The sequence below is a fragment of the Zonotrichia leucophrys genome, unplaced genomic scaffold, assembly GCF_028769735.1.
Source record: "Zonotrichia leucophrys gambelii isolate GWCS_2022_RI unplaced genomic scaffold, RI_Zleu_2.0 Scaffold_339_55624, whole genome shotgun sequence".
In the NCBI taxonomy this organism is placed as follows: domain Eukaryota; kingdom Metazoa; phylum Chordata; class Aves; order Passeriformes; family Passerellidae; genus Zonotrichia; species Zonotrichia leucophrys.
In genome coordinates this window covers 20,818-32,965 of record NW_026992544.1, presented here as the reverse complement: position 1 = coordinate 32,965, position 12,148 = coordinate 20,818, and the positions used below count along the sequence as shown (strand labels likewise).

At 67.1% G+C, this 12,148-nt stretch overlaps 4 protein-coding genes across 12 annotated transcripts; 3 read left to right on the top strand and 1 right to left on the bottom strand.

Moving 5' to 3' along the window:
* The first annotated feature begins 10 nt into the window (after positions 1 to 10).
* On the top strand, positions 11 to 3,817 carry FBXW9 (F-box and WD repeat domain containing 9). 2 transcript variants are annotated; one of them, XM_064701094.1, is made up of 11 exons: positions 11 to 66; positions 318 to 578; positions 1,247 to 1,386; positions 2,220 to 2,351; positions 2,443 to 2,555; positions 2,628 to 2,719; positions 2,793 to 2,941; positions 3,035 to 3,148; positions 3,240 to 3,329; positions 3,429 to 3,494; positions 3,593 to 3,817. In XM_064701094.1, the coding sequence occupies exons 2-11, from the start codon at positions 320 to 322 to the stop codon at positions 3,665 to 3,667; spliced, it is 1,230 nt and encodes a 409-aa protein (XP_064557164.1). In that variant the 5' UTR covers positions 11 to 66; positions 318 to 319; the 3' UTR covers positions 3,668 to 3,817. The 2 variants fall into 2 exon arrangements, with proteins under 2 accessions (XP_064557164.1, XP_064557165.1); XM_064701095.1 differs by having other exon boundaries at positions 62 to 84.
* Positions 3,818 to 3,999: 182 nt separating this feature from the next.
* Positions 4,000 to 8,394, top strand: DHPS (deoxyhypusine synthase). Of its 7 annotated transcripts, none has more exons than XM_064701101.1 (11): positions 4,000 to 4,262; positions 4,371 to 4,532; positions 5,022 to 5,143; positions 5,229 to 5,325; positions 6,755 to 6,841; positions 6,932 to 7,037; positions 7,119 to 7,222; positions 7,317 to 7,442; positions 7,529 to 7,624; positions 7,736 to 8,184; positions 8,242 to 8,394. In XM_064701101.1, exons 1-10 carry the CDS (start codon positions 4,062 to 4,064, stop codon positions 7,739 to 7,741), a joined length of 1,107 nt encoding a protein of 368 aa, XP_064557171.1. In that variant the 5' UTR covers positions 4,000 to 4,061; the 3' UTR covers positions 7,742 to 8,184; positions 8,242 to 8,394. The 7 variants fall into 7 exon arrangements, with proteins under 7 accessions (XP_064557171.1, XP_064557169.1, XP_064557168.1 ...); XM_064701099.1 differs by having other exon boundaries at positions 4,001 to 4,262; positions 7,529 to 7,656; positions 7,782 to 8,184; XM_064701098.1 differs by having other exon boundaries at positions 4,001 to 4,262; positions 7,529 to 8,019; positions 8,062 to 8,184.
* On the bottom strand, positions 8,357 to 10,620 carry WDR83 (WD repeat domain 83). Of its 2 annotated transcripts, XM_064701105.1 has the most exons (9): positions 10,485 to 10,620; positions 10,162 to 10,282; positions 9,968 to 10,073; positions 9,828 to 9,876; positions 9,236 to 9,362; positions 9,088 to 9,155; positions 8,873 to 8,981; positions 8,677 to 8,791; positions 8,383 to 8,599 (listed from the first exon to the last, which is right to left on the bottom strand). In XM_064701105.1, the coding sequence occupies exons 1-9, from the start codon at positions 10,585 to 10,587 to the stop codon at positions 8,447 to 8,449; spliced, it is 951 nt and encodes a 316-aa protein (XP_064557175.1). In that variant the 5' UTR covers positions 10,588 to 10,620; the 3' UTR covers positions 8,383 to 8,446. The 2 variants fall into 2 exon arrangements, with proteins under 2 accessions (XP_064557174.1, XP_064557175.1); XM_064701104.1 differs by lacking the exon at positions 9,088 to 9,155 and having other exon boundaries at positions 8,357 to 8,599.
* Positions 10,621 to 10,631: 11 nt separating this feature from the next.
* Positions 10,632 to 11,666, top strand: WDR83OS (WD repeat domain 83 opposite strand). Its single transcript, XM_064701106.1, has 4 exons — positions 10,632 to 10,721; positions 10,817 to 10,922; positions 11,382 to 11,479; positions 11,564 to 11,666. The coding sequence occupies exons 1-4, from the start codon at positions 10,687 to 10,689 to the stop codon at positions 11,628 to 11,630; spliced, it is 306 nt and encodes a 101-aa protein (XP_064557176.1). The 5' UTR covers positions 10,632 to 10,686; the 3' UTR covers positions 11,631 to 11,666.
* Positions 11,667 to 12,148: the final 482 nt, after the last annotated feature.

Below are 12,148 nucleotides of genomic sequence, written 5' to 3'. Positions count from 1 at the left end.
GCGCGGCGCGCCGGAAGTGGCTCCCGCCGTGGCCGTAGCGACCGGGACGCGGCGGGGCCGGACCCGGTACCGGGGCAGGGGGAGGTGGGTGGGGAGGGGGCGAGCGGGGCCGGCGCTGGGGCGGCTCCCGGTACCGCTGCGAGCCGCATGAGGAACCCCCGGTACCACCGGGCATTGGCGGCGGGCGGTTCCGGTTTTCCGGTTAGGGCGGATCCCGGGAGCGCGGGGTGAGGGAGGCGGGTGGGGCAGCTCCGGCGCTGTCCCGGTACCGGGAACGGCGAGCAGCGCTCGCCCCTAACCCGCCGCCCCCTCCGCAGCCATGGACGGGCCCTCCGCGCCCGCCGCCGCCGCTGCTCCCGCGGAGCCCCCGGGAACGGCGGCGGGCGCGGGGGGCCCGGGGGGGCTCCTGGCGCTGCCCCCGGAGCTGCTGCTGCGGATCTGCGGCTTCCTGCGGGCCCGCGACGTGCGGCGGGTGCTGCCCCGCGTGTGCCGCGCCCTGCGGGACCTGGCCCGGGACGCGGTGCTCTGGCGGCTCCGGCTGCAGCGCCGCGCCCGCCGCCCCCTGCCCGTGCTGCCAGGTGGGTCTGGGGGCGCCCCGGGGCCCTTCGGGACCTCCCCCCGTGCTCCCCGCCCCGCTCTGAGGCTGGGAAACCCTTGGGGCGCCCTGCTTTGGGGGTCCCACCCATCATTTTGGGGGTCCCCCCCTTGATTCTGGGGATCCCACCCGCGGTTTTGAGGGTCCAACCCTTGGTTTGGGGATCCCACTCGTGGTTTTGGGGTCCCCCTCCTTAATTTTGGGGGTTCCCTTCTTGATTTTAGGTGTCCCCTCCTTGATTTTGGGGGTTCCGCTGCTGGTTTTGGGGTCCCACCTGTGATTTTGGGGGTCCCCATCTTGGTTTTGGGGGTCCCCACCCTGGTTTTGTGTCCCCCTCCTTAATTTTAGGGGTCCCTCCCTTGATTTTGGGGATCCCACCGGTGGTTTTGGGGGTCCCACCCCTTGTTTTGGGGTCCTCCCTTTGATTTTGGGGGTCCTACTTGTGGTTTTGGGGGTCCCACCCGTGGTTTTGGGGGTCCCCCTTGATGCTCCTCACCCCCAATTCCCCCTCCCAAACTCCCAAATGTCCCTTGGGGACCCCTGAGGGCTCCCCCAGCACTTTGGGGACCCCCCTGATCCCCCCCAAACCCCACCTTGGGGTCCCTGGGATGGGGTCCGGGACCCCCCCCCATAATTTTGGGGCCCCCCCAGAGGTCGGCTTTGATTGGGCGGCCGCCTGCGAGGACCTGGAGGAGCACCTGGAGCGCTGGGGGGCCGGGGGCGCCCCCATGGAGCATTTCTCCCTGGACGAGGGGCACTTCGCCTCCGTGGACTCGGTGCTGCTGCTGCAGGTGGGACCCCCAAAAATGGGGGGGAAACTGGGGGGAAACGGCCCAAAAATGGGGGGGAAAAATATCCCCAAAAATGGGGTGAAAACGGCCCAAAAATGGGGGGAATTGGGGGGAAACGGCCCAAAAAATGGGGAGAAATGGCCCAGAAATGGGGGGGAAAGATGCCCCCAAAAATGGGAGGAAATTGGGATGAATGGCCCAAAAATGGGGGGGAAAAATATCCCCAAAAATTGGGGGGAAATGGCCCAAAAATGGGGGGGAATTGGGGGAAACGGCCCAAAAATGGGGGGGGAAAGATGCCCCCAAAAATGGGAGGAAAGGACCCAAAAATGGGGGGAAATTGGGATGAATGGCCCAAAAATGGGGGGGAAAAATATCCCCAAAAATGGGGGAGAAATGGCCCAAAAAACGGGGGAAAGGACCCAAAAATGGGGGGAAATCGGCAGGGGCGGGGGGGAAACGTCCCCAAAAGTGGGGGGAAATAGGAGGAAAAAATGCCCCCAAAAACGGGGGGACAGGACCCTAAAATGGGGGGGAAATGGGAGGGGAAAAGGCCCCAAAAATGGGGGGAAATGTTCTTAAAAATGAGAGGGAAATGGCCAAAAAATGGGAGGGACATGACACAAAAATGGGAGGGGAATAGGGGAAAATGGCCAAAAACTGGGAGGGAAATGGAGGGCAAAAAATGCCCCAAAAATGGGGTGAAAATGGCGCAAAAATGGGGGGAAAAGACCCAAAAATGGGGCAAAAAAAACCCCAAAAATTTGGGGTGATTTCCTGGGCGGGGGGGGGGGGGGTCCCCCCATCTCACCCGTGCCCCCTCCCCATTCCAGGGGGGCTCCCTGTGCGTCTCGGGGGGCCGCGACCGCAACGTGAACCTGTGGGACCTGCGCGAGCTGGGCCGGGGCCCCCCCGGCAAGGTCCTGGTCAAAGCCTTGGGCTCGGGGCGCAGCGGAACCCACAAGGTGGGCACCGACCCGACCCCCACCCCCCAATAAACCCCTTTTTGGGGGGGTTCGGGGTGTGGCAGCCCCTGTGTGCCCCCCCCCCATCCAGGGCTGGGTTTGGTGCTTGGCTGCGAGGGACGCCCGAGTCTGCTCCGGCTCCTGGGACAGCACCGTCAAGCTCTGGGACCTGGCGGCCGAGGGGCAGCAGTTCGGGGAGATCCGGTACAACCCGGGGGGGCTTTTGGGGGGTCCCCGAACCCCCCTGAACCCCCCTGACCCCCTCCCCTCCCGCAGAGAGAAGGCGGCCGTGCTGTGCCTCTCGTACCGCCCCGACGTGCTCGTCACCGGCACCTACGACAAGACGGTGACCGTGTACGACCCGCGAGGTACTGGGGGGGGTTTGAAGGGGTTGAGGGGGTCTGGGGGATCCTCCTGAGCCCTCAAACGCCCCCTCCCCAGCCGGGCAGGCCCAGGTGAGCAGTTACAAGCCCCACGCCAGCGCGGTGCTGTCGCTGGCGGCCGACGAGCGGCTCATCGTGTCGGGCAGCGAGGACCGGACGCTCGTGGTGTTCGATCGCCGCGCCGGCTCCGTGCGCCAGCGCCTGCAGGTGGGGGCACAGCCCCAAACCCCCCCTCAGAGCGTCCCTGTCCCCTCCATGCTGACATCTCTTCATCATCCTCCTCCTCCTCCTCCTCCTCAGCTGGACAATTACCTGCTCTCCATGTCCTACCGGGGCTCGCAGCTCTGGGCTGGCGACAACCAGGGCCGGGTTTATCTGTTTGGCAGCCGCGGCGGCAGCTTCCAGCCCGCCCGGGTAGGGATTCTGGGGGGTTCTGGGGGGGGTCCCGAGGGGCAGGACCCCCCCTCCGGGGCTCACCAGGGGTTTCTGTCTGTCCTTCCTGCAGTATTTCGACGTGGGGCACCGGCTGCAGATCACGGGGCTCTGGCACTCGCTGGGCTCGCTCTACACCACGTCCACGGACAGGACGCTGCGGGTGGGGGTCCTTTGGGGAGCTGGTCTGGGGGGTCCTTGGGGGTCTATTGGGGGGTCCCTGGGGAGCTCCTGCTGACCCCCAGCTCCGCCTCTGCTGCAGATCCACGTGCCCACGGATCCCCCTCGCACCATCTGCTCCTGGACGCACGACGATGTCCTCAACGGGGTGAGGAGCCGTCCCCAGCCCTTGCACACGCGTGTGCGCACGCAGCCCCCCCCCGGGGTGCCCCCCCAGCCCCCCTGGCGCTCCTCTGCCTCCCCCAGATCAGCGTGGACGGGGACGTGGTGGCCGCGGCCTCGGGGGGACTCTCGGTCGAGGTGTGGAGGCTCCGGACCTGACACCGGCAAACGGGAGGGCAGGGGGGGCTCCGACCGCGTCCCGCGGGGTCCCCCCTGCGCCCCCCATTCCGGGGGACCGGGCCCGGATCCGGGACCTGGGTGGGGCTGGAAGCTGCCGCCTGTTCGTGGGTATTAAAGGATTGGACTGGAGCGGAGCTTGTGTCCTCCCTGCGGGTTTGGGGTGAATTTGGTGGTTTTGGGGCGTTACGGCCGTTTCGGGGCTTCCTCGGTGCAACGGCCATTTTCGCGTTCTGGAGCTTCTTGTCCCTGCACGGCCGCCGTCCCGTCAAGATGGCGGCGCGTGGCTGTACGGAAAAGGCGGGAACAGCGCGCCTCCGTACGGCGCGGGGGGCGTGGCCCAAGATGGCGGCGCCCTGAGCGGCCCGGCCGAGCCATGGCGGCGCCGGGAGAGGCGCCGGGAGAGGCGCTCCGGGCCGTGCTGCGGCCCAGCGGGGCCCTCCCGGCCGAGGCCCTCCCGGTGCGCGGTTACGACTTCTCGGGCGGCGCGGACCACGCGGCGCTGCTGCGCTCCTTCCGCACCACCGGCTTCCAGGCCACGAGCTTCGCGCAGGCCGTGGCGGAGATCGAGCGCATGGTGCGGCCCCGGTGTGGGGAGCGGGGTTGGGGTCACACCGGGAGGGTGAGGAGGGTCCCGGCCCGGAGTGACCCCCCCCTCCCCGTCCCCGGTGTGCCCTCCCCGCAGATCGCGGCCAAGCTGGAGCCGCTGAGCGCGGAGCAGCGGGAGCGAGCGGCCATGGCCGGGCCGCGGGAGCCCTCGGGCTGCACCATCTTCCTGGGCTTCACCTCCAACCTCGTCAGCTCCGGCGTCAGGGAGAGCATCCGATACCTCGTGCAGCGGGGCATGGTGACAGAGGGACAAGGGACAGGGACAGGGGGACATGGGGACAGCCTGGGGACAGGGACAGGGAGAGCATCCGACACCTCGTGCAGCGGGGAATGGTGACAGAGGAACAAGGGACAGGGACAGGGGGACATGGGGACAGCCTGGGGACAGTGTGGGGACAGACTGGGGACATGGGGACAGCCTGGGGACATGGGGACAGCCTGGGGACATGGGGACAGGGACAGGGAGAGCATCCGATACCTCGTGCAGCGGGGCATGGTGACAGCCTGGGGACAGGGGGACAGCGTGGGGACAGACTGGGGACACCCAGCAATGACACAAGGATGACAGGGGACAGTGACAATGGCATGGGGACATCGGGCAGTGATGCTGTCCTGCTGGCCCCATGGCCAGGAGCTCCTTGGGGTGTCCCCAGGTCACCTGGGGGGTTCTGGGGGGTCAGGGGGTCACACCCGGGGGTCCCTGACCTGCTGACCCCCCCCCGGACAGGTGGACGTGCTGGTGACCACGGCCGGGGGGGTCGAGGAGGATCTGATCAAGTGCTTGGCCCCCACCTACATCGGGGACTTCCACCTGCGGGGCCGGGACCTGCGGGAGAACGGCATCAACAGGTCCGGGGGGGGGGGCTGAGGGGGGGCTTGGGGACACCCTGGGGACACCTCGGGGTCACTCTGGGGTCACTCTGGGGTCCCTCAGGATCGGGAACCTGCTGGTGCCCAACGATAATTACTGCAAGTTCGAGGATTGGCTGATGCCCATCCTGGACAGGATGGTGGACGAGCAGGACACGCAGGTGAGGGTGGGGAGACCCCAATCCTGCTGGGAGGGGGCCTTGGGGGGTCCCTGCACACTTAGGGTGGGGGTTTGGGGCTCCCTGCACACCTGGGGTGAGGTTTTGGGGCTCCCTGCGCCCCATGGGTGAGGTTTTGGGGCTCTCTGAACCCCATGGGTGAGGTTTTGGGGCTCCCTGCACACCTGGGGTGAGGTTTTGGGGGTCCCTGCACACCTGGGGTGAGGTTTTGGGGTCCCTGCACACCTGAGGTGAGGTTTTGGGGCTCCCTGCACACCTGGGGTGAGGTTTTGGGGGTCCCTGCGCCCCATGGGTGAGGTTTTGGGGGTCCCTGCACCCCATGGGTGAGGTTTTTGGCTCTCTGAACCCCATGGGTGAGGTTTTGGGGGTCCATGCCCCCAATGGGTGAGGTTTTGGGGGTCCCTGCACACCTGGGGTGAGGTTTTGGGGCTCCCTGCACATCGGGGCTGAGGTTTTGGGAGTCCCTGGGCACTCAGGGTGAGGTTTTGGGATTCCCTGCACCCCATGGGTGAGGTTTTGGGGTTCCCTGCGCCCCATGGGTGAGGTTTTGGGGCTCTCTGAACCCCATGGGTGAGGTTTTGGGGTTCCCTGCACCCCATGGGTGAGGTTTTGGGGCTCCCTGCACACCTGGGGTGAGGTTTTGGGGTTCCCTGCACCCCATGGGTGAGGTTTTGGGGCTCCCTGCACCCCATGGGTGAGGTTTTGGGGTCCATGCACACTTAGGGTGGGCTTTGGGGGTCCCTGAGCACTTAGGGTGAGGTTTTGGGGCTCCCTGCGCCCATGGGTGAGGTTTTGGGGGTCCCTGCACACTCAGGGTGAGGTTTTGGGGCTCCCTGCACCCCATGGGTGAGGTTTTGGGGGTCCCTGCACCCCATGGGTGAGGTTTTGGGGCTCCCTGCACCCCTGGGGTGAGGTTTTGGGGCTCCCTGCGCCCCATGGATGAGGTTTTGGGGGTCCCTGCACCCCATGGGTGAGGTTTTGGGGCTCCCTGCACCCCATGGGTGAGGTTTTGGGGTTCCCTGCACCCCATGGGTGGGGGTTTGGGGCTCCCTGCACCCCATGGGTGAGGTTTTGGGGGTCCCTGCACCCCATGGGTGAGGTTTTGGGGCTCCCTGCACCCCATGGGTGAGGTTTTGGGGTTCCCTGCACCCCATGGGTGAGGTTTTGGGGGTCCCTGCACACTCAGGGTGAGGTTTTGGGGCTCCCTGCGCCCCATGGGTGGGGGTTTGAGGTTCCCTGCACCCCATGGGTGAGGTTTTGGGGCTCCCTGCACATCGGGGGTGAGGTTTTGGGGGTCCCTGCACCCCATGGGTGAGGTTTTGGGGCTCCCTGCACCCCATGGGTGAGGTTTTGGGGGTCCCTGAGCCCCCCTGGCCGGGGTTTTGGGGGTCCCTGATCGCGGTTGCCCCAGGGCGTGCGGTGGACGCCGTCCCGGATGATCGCCCGGCTGGGCAAGGAGATCAACAACCCCGAGTCCATCTGCTACTGGGCCCAGAAGGTACCGGGGGCACAGCTGGGGGGCACGGGGGGGGTCTCACCGTGGCTGTCACCGTTGTCACCGTGTGTGTCCCCCACCCTGTCCCCACAGAACAACATCCCGGTGCTGAGCCCCGCGCTCACCGACGGCTCCCTGGGGGACATGATCTTCTTCCACTCCTACAAACGCCCGGGGCTGGTGCTGGACATTGTGGAGGGTCAGTGTCCATCCCCCCGGGGTGCCCCCCAGGGATTTGGGGTGCCCTGAGCGTGCCCTGACCCCCCCCCTGTGCCCGCAGATCTCCGCCTCATCAACACCCAGGCCATCTTCGCCCACAAGACCGGCATGATCATCCTGGGCGGGGGCTTGGTCAAGCACCACATCGCCAACGCCAACCTGATGGTGAGGGGGGTCCCCGTGCTGGGGAGGGGGCCTGGGGACCCCCCCAAAGGTGAGGAGGGGGCTGGGGTCTCACCCTGCTGTGCCCCCCTGGCAGAGGAACGGCGCCGATTTCTCCGTCTACGTCAACACGGCGCAGGAGTTCGACGGCTCCGACTCGGGCGCGCGGCCGGACGAGGCCGTGTCCTGGGGCAAGATCCGCATGGACGCCACCCCCGTCAAGGTGGGGGGGTCCTGGGGGGCTCGGGGGGGGATTTGGGGAACCCCAAGGTCGGGGTTTGCCCCCCTGACCCCGCTGTTCTGGGCCAGGTTTACGCCGACGCCTCGCTCGTGTTCCCGCTGCTCGTGGCCGAGACGTTCGCCCGCAGTGCTGAGGCCTTTGGGGGGCCTGATGGGACCCCCGAGGTGTGAGGGACCCCTGGGATCTGGGGGACCCCCAGGAGGGACCCCCGAGGTGTGAGGGACCCCCAGGAGGGACCCCTGAGATCTGGGGGACCCCCAGGAGGGACCCCCGAGGTGTGAGGGACCCCTCAGGTGGGACCCCTGGGATCTGGGGGACCCCTCAGGAGGGACCCCTGAGCCATGAGGGACCCCCAGGAGGGACCCCTGAGCTCTGGGGGACCCCCAGGAGGGACCCCTGAGACCTGGGGGACCCCCAGGAGGGACCCCTGAGCCATGAGGGACCCCCAGGAGGGACCCCTGAGACCTGGGGGACCCCCAAGGCCTGGGGGACACCTGAGGTCTGAGGGACCCCCAAGCTCAGCTTTGGATGTGCTGAGCCCCCCTGACCCCTCAGGAAGGTGGGGGACACTGGGGTGAGCCCCCCTGACCCCCTCAGGAAGGTGGGGGACACTGGGGTGAGCCCCCCTGACCCCTCAGGAAGGTGGGGGACACTGGGGTGAGTCCCCTTGACCCCTCAGGAAGGTGGGGGACACTGGGGAGAGCCCCCCTGACCCCTTAGGAAGGTGGGGACACTGGTGAGCCCTACCTCAGGAGGCCTGGGCCCCTGACCCCTTAGGAAGGTGGGGGACAGTGGGGTGAGCCCCCCTGGGGGGCACAGGGTGTCTCCCCCCCACTCCTGCACCCCTGTCCGTGTGTCCCTCTGTCCCCCCTCCTTCCCCTCCATGCCTGTGTTTATTTATTCGAGCTCCCAATAAAGCACGGCAGGGTCTCCATGGGGGTTTATTCCTCGTCTCACCGGGGTCCCTGCCATTGTTGGGGACCCCCTCAGGTGTCGGGGTCCCCCTCGGGCTGGAAGGTGTCCTCGCGCCACAGCGTCACCAGGCCCTGCGTGGCCACCAGCAGGCAGGGCAGGCTGGGGTGGAAGGCCAAGGACTGCACCACACCCTGGCCCACGGGCAGCCTGAGCGCCAGAGAGCCCTGGGGGGACACCAAGGGGGTCAGGGGGTGCTCGGGAGTGTCCCCAAAGCCCCCTGTCCCCTGGGACCCCCCCTCACCTCCAGCAGGTCCCAGAAGTAAACGTGGCCGTCCTCGGAGGCGCAGCCCACGTGCGTGTCCAGCTCGTTGAGGACGCAGTCCAGCCTGTACGTGGTGCTGCGGTGGCCCGTGTACCTGGGGAGGGCATGGGGGGCTCACAGGGGGTCCCCCCAAAGCCCCCAAGGGGTACAGGGACTCTTTAGGGGGGTCCCATACTCGCCCAGCAGCTCCCCGGTGTCCTTGTCCAGCAGCCTCAATGTGGAGTCCAGGCTGGCGGCCAGCACGCACTGCCCGTCCTTGCTGAAGCACACGCTGGTGATGGGGCCTGGGGGGCACACAGGGGGTTTGGGGGGGTCCAGCCGAGCCCCCCTCAAGCTTTGGGAGCCCCCCCAAGCTTTGGGAGCCCCCCCAGGCTTCAGGAGCCCACTCACTGCCAATGTAGTCGGAGCAGAGCTGCCCCGTGCGGAGGTCATAGCGCCGGACCCGCCCGTCCACGGAGCTGTGGGGAGGCACGGGGAGGTTTAGGGGGTCCCCCCCCAATTCTGGGGGTGTCCCAGTGGTGGGGGGCTCGCTCCTCACCCCGTCAGGATCTCGTAGGCTGAGAGCTTCACGCTGGAAATGCCGTCCTTGGCTTCATCCAGCACCTGGATGGGGTCGGGGCGGCGAGAGCGGCAGTCCCAGCAGCGTACCGTGGAGTCGATGGAGCCTGGGGGAAAACGGGGTTCAGGGGGGGAAAAGGGGGTGCAGGGGGAATGGGGTTCAGGAGGAAAAAGGGGGTTCAGGGGGGTAAAAAGGGGGTTCAGGGGGGAAAAAGGGGGTGCAGGGGGGAAAAAGGGGGTTCAGGGGGGAAAAGGGGTTCAGGGGGAAAAAGGGGGTTCAGGGAGTTAAAAAGGGGGTTCAGGGGGGTAAAAAGGGGGTTCAGGGGGTTAAAAAGGGGGTTCAGGGGGGTAAAAAGGGGGTTCAGGGGGGAAAAGGGGTTCAGGGGGTTAAAAAGGGGTTCAGGGGGGTAAAAAGGGGGTACAGGGGGAAAATGGGGGTTCAGGGGGGTAAAAAGGGGGTGCAGGGGGGGTAAAAAGGGGGTTCAGGGGGAAAAAAGGGGGTGCAGGGGGTAAAAAGGGGGTGCAGGGTGGGAAAATGGGGCTGCAGGGTGCCCCCCAAACCACTCCCTCACCGGACACAATGACCGTGGCTTCCTCGTTGAACTGGACGCAGTTCACTTTCTGTGGGACAAGCAAGGAAATCAGGACCTCGATCCGCACGCAGGATCCCAATCCCCCTCCCCAAAAATCCCACCCCCGGACCCCTCCTCACCCCGGCGTGTCCCCGGTACTTGCGGACCACCTGCCCCGTGCTCACGTCCCATAGAGCCACGGCTTTATCGGCGCCTCCGGAGCAGATCTGGCTGTTATCGAAGGATCTGCGGGGGTGCGGGGGGGTCCCGTCCCGTGAGCGCGGCTGGGGGGGGCTCCCCGAGGTGGGGAGGGGTCCCCGAAGCCCTTCCTTACCCTGCGGCGTCCAGCACTTCGTAGCCGTGGCCCTGGTAGGTGCGCAGGGCCGTGCCCTTGTGCGGGTTCCAGAGCTTCAGCGTCTTGTCGCTGCCGCACGTCAGGCAGTAATTGCCGTCCGCTGCGGGGGGAACGGCCGTGAGCACCGGGGGATACCCGGGACCACCGCACCGGACACCGGGAGACCTCCAGAACCCCCTGCCCGTGACACCGGGTGATCCCGGGACCCCCACACCGGCACTCCCATCCCGCTTCCCAACCTCCATCCCCGGCTCCTGCTTTGTTCCGCCGCCCCGTTTCCCCCCCGGTATCTCCGGTCTCACCGTTGAAGCGGGCGGCCCGCACCGCTCCCTGCCCGCACTGCAGGCTCTGCACCCGCTGCCGGGGCAGCTCCGGCCGGGCGGGCCGCGGCCTCGGGAACGCCATGGCGGGACCGGAGCGGGCACCGGGGGCGGAACCGGAGCCGGCACCGGGGGCCGGGCTCCTTCCGGCGGCGGCGGCGGAAGAGGCGGCGGCGGCGGGGCCATGGCGGACCCGCGGAGACCCGGCAAGGTGGCCAGGTGAGACCGGCAGAACCGGGACCGGCAGAACCGGGGAGGGATTCCGGGGGTCCCGGTGCCCCGGCCCGCCTGACGGAGCCCCCGTTTTCCGCCAGGTACAAACCCCCGGCCACCGAGACCAACCCGGCGTTGGAAGACCCGACCCCGGACTACATGAACCTGCTGGGGATGGTGTTCAGCATGTGCGGGCTCATGCTCAAGGTGGGGCACCGGTGTGGGCACCGGGGTGGGCACCGGGATGGGCACCGGGATGGGAACCAAGTGCCGTTCTGAGGGGAATTCGGGAGAGGGAGGATCAGAGAGAGCCCCTTAAGGGCTCGGGGCCATCCCCGGGGGTCTCTGGGCTATCCGGGGGTCTCAGGCCCCATCTCCGGAGGTCTCTGGGCTCTCCTGCCCATCCCGGGGGTCTCAGGCCCTATTCCCGTGGGGCCCTCGGGGCTCTCAGGCCCCATCTCCGGGGTCTCTGCCCATCCCGGGGGTCTCAGGCCCTATTCCCGTGGGGCCCTCGGGGCTCTCAGGCCCCATCTCCGGGGGTCTCTGTGCTCTCCGGGCCTCTCAGGCCCCATCCCCGTCGCTCCCTCGGGAGTCTCACGGATTTTTCCCGGGGGTCTCACGGGTTTTTCCTGGGGGGTCTCACGGCTTTTTCCCGGCCCTCCCCAGCTCAAGTGGTGCGCCTGGATCGCCGTTTACTGCTCCTTCATCAGCTTCGCCAACTCGCGCAGCTCCGAGGACACCAAGCAGATGATGAGCAGCTTCATGTGAGTGCCGGGGTGGGGGTCCCTGGGTGGGGGGTCCCGGGCTGGGTTTTGGGGGTCTCTGACACCTGTGTGTGCCCCTCACAGGCTCTCCATCTCGGCCGTGGTCATGTCGTACCTGCAGAACCCCCAGCCCATGTCCCCGCCGTGGTGACGGGGATGGGGGGCAATAAAATGGGGGGTCCTGGCACTGCTGTGGTTTGTTTGTACCTGAACGGGGCATGGGGGAGAAGGGGAATGGGGAGGGGGAGTCCTGGGGGGCTCCAGGGGGAGTCCTGGGGGATCTGAGGGGCCTTGGAGTATTTGAGGGGCTCTGAGGGGACTCGGGTGGTCTGAGGGGCTCTGAGGGACTCTGAGGAGGCTTTGAGGGGCTCTGAGGGGGTTCTGAGGGTCTTAAGCATCTCTGAGGGGGTTCTGAGGGTCTTAGGAGACTGGGAGTGGGCTCTGAGGATCTGAGCAGGCTCTGAGTGGACTCGGGTGGTCTGAGGGGACTCTGAGCAAGCTCTGAGAGGGCCTGAGGGGATTCTTGAGGGGGCTGTGAGGGGATTCAGGAGTTCTGAGGGGGCTGTGAGAGGATTCAGGAGCCCTGAAGGGGCTCAGAGGGTTTGAGGGGGCTGTGAGAGGACTCTGAGGGCACTCGGAGGGTCTGAGGGGGCTCTGAGGGGGACTCGT